This window comes from Chiloscyllium plagiosum, chromosome 43, assembly GCF_004010195.1.
Source record: "Chiloscyllium plagiosum isolate BGI_BamShark_2017 chromosome 43, ASM401019v2, whole genome shotgun sequence".
Classification (NCBI taxonomy): Eukaryota; Metazoa; Chordata; class Chondrichthyes; order Orectolobiformes; family Hemiscylliidae; genus Chiloscyllium; species Chiloscyllium plagiosum.
This window is the reverse complement of record NC_057752.1, coordinates 8374567-8379128: the sequence shown is the minus strand read 5'-3', so window position 1 is coordinate 8379128 and position 4562 is coordinate 8374567. Positions and strand designations below refer to the sequence as shown.

At 40.2% G+C, this 4562-nt stretch overlaps 1 protein-coding gene across 3 annotated transcripts in view; it reads left to right on the top strand.

Annotated features, from left to right (window-relative positions):
• Positions 1–4562, top strand: part of LOC122543353 (electroneutral sodium bicarbonate exchanger 1-like) — a 264715-nt gene that overhangs the window by 250264 nt on the left and 9889 nt on the right. For 2 of the 3 annotated variants that reach the window (XM_043681942.1, XM_043681941.1), the window contains one exon: positions 1339–1382. The exons of the other annotated variant lie outside the window; for it this stretch is intronic. In XM_043681942.1, the coding sequence (XP_043537877.1) occupies positions 1339–1357 (19 nt within the window). In that variant the 3' untranslated portion in view covers positions 1358–1382. The remainder of the gene's footprint in view (positions 1–1338; positions 1383–4562) is intronic. 3 annotated transcript variants of the gene reach the window in all.

The window sequence follows — 4562 nt, the reverse complement described above, 5'->3', positions numbered from 1 at the left end:
TATTTGGTCAGTGTTTGTCGGTTTTCTGTATACGCAGGTATACAGTACAGCCAATGGACAAAACCAACGTCATCTACAAAATTCCATGCAAGGACTGCCAGAAACACTACGTAGGACAAACAGGAAGAAAGTTAGCCACCAGGATACACAAACACTAGCTAGCCACAAAAAGACACGACCCTCTCTCCCTCTTAGCCCTACACACAGTGGGAAAAAAACCATTTCGATTGGCACAACACATCTATTCTGGGACAGGCTAAGCAAAGACATGCCAGAGAATTCCGAGAGGCCTGGCACTCCAACCACAACGCCATAAACAAACACATAGATCTAGATACCATCTATCAACCCCTCAGAAAACGAACAGGAAATGACATCACCAGAAACCCCAGGAACCCCATCCAGGACAAAAAAACATATAAGTAGAAAGCAGGAGACAACAGCTTCGCTTCACTTGGAGGTCGCCACTGATGATGTTACCTAGCCAGGTAATGAAACGTCTGGATATCAAACCTACAGCTCAGCGAGCAAACCTACACCCTGTGACCTTCCCCATTACAGATTTAACTTGGACAAAAATGGGAAGGTACAAAATAAAAATTGCTGGAAAAGCTCAGCAGGTCTGGCAGCATCTGTGGAGAGAAAGCAGAGTTAATATTTTGGGTCCAGTGACCCTGCCTCAGAAGTGGGAAAGTGATGGGTGCACTATTACAACTCTACTCATTGACTAAATGCCTCCATGCCACTAAACTCACCATGGTGAACTTTAAAACCTATCACCCACTGGCTACCAGAGCCCTGCCAAACTTGATTCTTGAGTAAAATTTCAATTACATACTCAGTTTCCTGCCTGAAATCAGGTGGCACATTTATTAAAAATTTGAATTGACTTAATTTGCATGCACACTCTGCCAATTGGTACTGAGCTTTGAGCCACCTAACCAGTAATCCTTAAAGGAATTGCTGTAAGCTGCTCAGAAAAAACTCCCAATATATCTATGGAATTAATTTTTTGTTGTTCTTTCAGCCTCATAAAACCTTTACTCCTACTGATGGTGACATGGGTGCCCTTTTATTCCCAAACTCTTGACTGATTAAAGGAGCAGCTTGATCTTTGGATAATTAACAAATTATCTACTAGTTCTTGTTTAGCATTGACAGTTTGCCAATCTCAGTCAATAAGGCCTGAACATGAAAATGGTTCTGACATTCATTGGGTGGACAGTGTGATTGCTCTGCTTAGTGTGCATCCTGTATGAAAATTAGCCCATAAATATTGAGAAGAACACCTTTAACATCTTCCTTCGTTATACTTAGTAATATGACTTTCTTTTACAGCAGTTCCATTCAAAAATAAATGTATGTTGATGCTCATGAATCAGGTGAGTCATACTTCAGGTTCATTTATTTGGAAAAACAGTGAAGTTATGCTCATTAGGATGAATAATGTCAATCTAGTGGGCCAGATACAGTTCAAGTTTACTTTGCTTTCTCAATGAATGTGAATTCTGATCTCAGAAAAGAAGCCTCAGTTGCACCAGTTTTATACTGCTATTTCACACGCCAGCCTGTAGACTGGTATGATTTCTGGTAAAAGCAAACAAGTGCTGAGACCCATATGCACATGTTGAAAATAGCTAAAATGATTTCACATACAGTCCTTACAGTTCACAAAAAATATACTATCAGTCTGTTCTGGATTTTAATACTGATTCCTGATAAACAGAATAGTGTTTATTAATCCAGTGAGATGATTTTCAAATGCCATTTCTTGTCAAATAAAAATGGCTTGATTCTGATCCACTTAGTATTGTGTTCCACATCAAATCTGCTCACCTATCTCCCTTCTCCTTAGTGATTCACATTGTGTCCCAGTCCCACACTGCCTCATGTTTAAAATTCTAATGCTAGTGTTTAAATCCTTATATGGGCTTGCCCTTCCCATTGTTAAACCTTATAATCCACTCTGAATTCTGAATTCTCTCTCTAACCCTCTCTGCTCACCACCTCTCTTTACGCCTTTAAGATCCTTTTAAATTTACCTTTTTGATCACCCAATCATTTCTCATCAGCATATTTCAGATTTTGTTTTATGCAGATTTTTTTTGCAGGTGGGGAAGCAGTTATAGTTTGGTTTCAAGGTTAATAGTCCATTCAATGGCTTCAGCTGATGCAGTGTGAATTGTTGTGATGTGACCAGGAATGCATCTCTCAGGGCAGGACTTCAGTCAGTGATAGTCTGAATTGGATGGCCACATTCACAATTTGAGCTGTTTCTCATGGTGCACTTATAGAGAAATGGCCTGTCCTCCAGCAACTGAGATTTGTCCACATTTTCCATGGAAGGTGGAAACCTGTGACTTCACCACTGGTCAGCTATCAATTTGTGATGCATGATGTTTGCAGTCACCCAGGTCACCATCAAGAGATAAGGCTGTCATCAATTTGTAGGATATAAAGTTTGTGCCAGTAAGGAACACTTTAGCCTCCTCTAGAAAATGGAGACTTCAGACACTGCAAGGATTACCATTTCAGCCTTCCACCTGAACAACTTGAATGACAGGAAGAATGCTATGTTCAGTTCTGTACTGACCACTAACCCATATCCCAGTGCCAAATTACCTTGGCATCACCCTTAGCCATATGTTGACTTGCTGGCAACACCTCCAGAACACTGGAATGAAGATCATGATCAAACTGGATCTCAAATGGAGATTTGCAAGTACTCCCTGGGACAGCAGAGCCAACACAGTACATACTTTTTCACTTGCCTGGTTTACACTGTGGCAGAATAATACTGCTCAACTTGATTCAGGAGTCACCACACAAACATGATGGATATCCACCTCCAGGAAGTCATGGCAATTGTTCCTAACACAGCTTGAGTGGCTTCCTGTGTGTGTACATTTTGAGGCTCCTGATGTCTGTAAGGAAAACATTCTCTTCAAAGAACATCACCAGCTGACAGCTCATGAAGCACTCCCATCAACACAGGACTTCAAAAATATTCACAAAGTTGTCTGAAATATTTAAGTTATGTTAAATCCAGACCCTGTCCACTCTTTCAAATGCCACTATTTTGAAGAGGAGCAGCATGGCTTTCCCAGGCATCCTGGCCACTACTCATCCTTTCACAAACATTCACTGAACAAAACAATCAATCTGGTCATTATTCAGTTGCTGTTGTGGGACCTTGCTTGTGTAAATTGGTTGCCGCATTTTTGTACGAGTGTCTTGAGACCAGGAAAGGTATTAGTTCTTTATTTCTGCTTTGAATAAGAATTTTCACAAACATGAAGGCAATCATTCCCTCAAGCCTCTCTTTTGATCCAGTTCCACATCCTCACTACATTTTTCAATATTTTTTCTCTCTAGAAACACATTTCATTGACTCTTGAAATCATTTATATTGTTCACTTATGATATTCTGTGGTGACTTAATTTACAAGTTTATAACTAATGGAAAATCTCTACCTGACATCCCTTCTCATTCCAATTTCACCATTTTAATTTTATCCTCTGCTTTTTAACTCGAAATACTAAACTTTGCTAATTTTCTTCATGTAACCTTGAAAATTCCAAAAAACAAAGCCCAACTTCAGCCCTCCTCAAAACTTAAATTCTTGATATCTAGAATCATTATCATCAGCAAATGCTTCAGTCTTCTCTTTAATCCTCGCTTTGGCTTGGGGCTGAAGTTTTGTACTCAGAAATACCCAATTTTGCCTCCAGAACATTCCCCGCTTAGCTTATTACTTAATGTCAGCCACACAAAGCTTTCATCCAGTTGTCACCTGAACAGTCAATTTCTTAAATATGCTATTCTCATCAGTTACCACAAAATTTCAATGGATCTTGAAATCTATAACCCAACTCTTCACTTATCTCCACTCATCTCCCAAAAGGTTCATTTCAAGGTCTTAGTTTTCAATGGCCTCACGTCACCCTATTTGGAAAATCCTGTTATCTATATATGCCAACCTGCACCCTAAATTCAACTAACTTGATACTATAAAATATCCTTCACCCCCTGCCCAACCCTGGCCATGTCATAGGCCCACCTTACAAACATTGTGCCTGTGTCCCCTGCATTTCTTTTCCAAAGTCACTGCTTGGCTCCTGAAGCCAGGGACAAGGAGGATCTTTTTAAAATATTAAATCCTGACAACCACAGCCTCAGTCTTCCCTTTTGAAATAACTCCGCAGAGGCTGGTCTCCCATCACCATGTCACCCTTTATTTACATGTGGAGAGTCCTTGCCACTGATCCAGAGCTAGCTCTCAGAGTGAACAGAACCTCCGACACTCCTGTTTTTTTTTTTGTTTTTGTTTTTTTTAACCCCCACACTACCACCTAAGTGCGGTAGTGCTTATTTTTTTCCCAGCACCCATGGTGTGTGTGTGTGCAGGTGTGAGACACAATGAAAGACACAAAGTGTACAAATCATTATTCAAATTCCACCACCAGGAAGATAGGAAAACACCCGGGTGGCCAGTGACAAACACTGCCCTTCACATCAAAGGGCAAGCACACCTGTTTTTTTTCTTTTTTTTTCTTTTTTT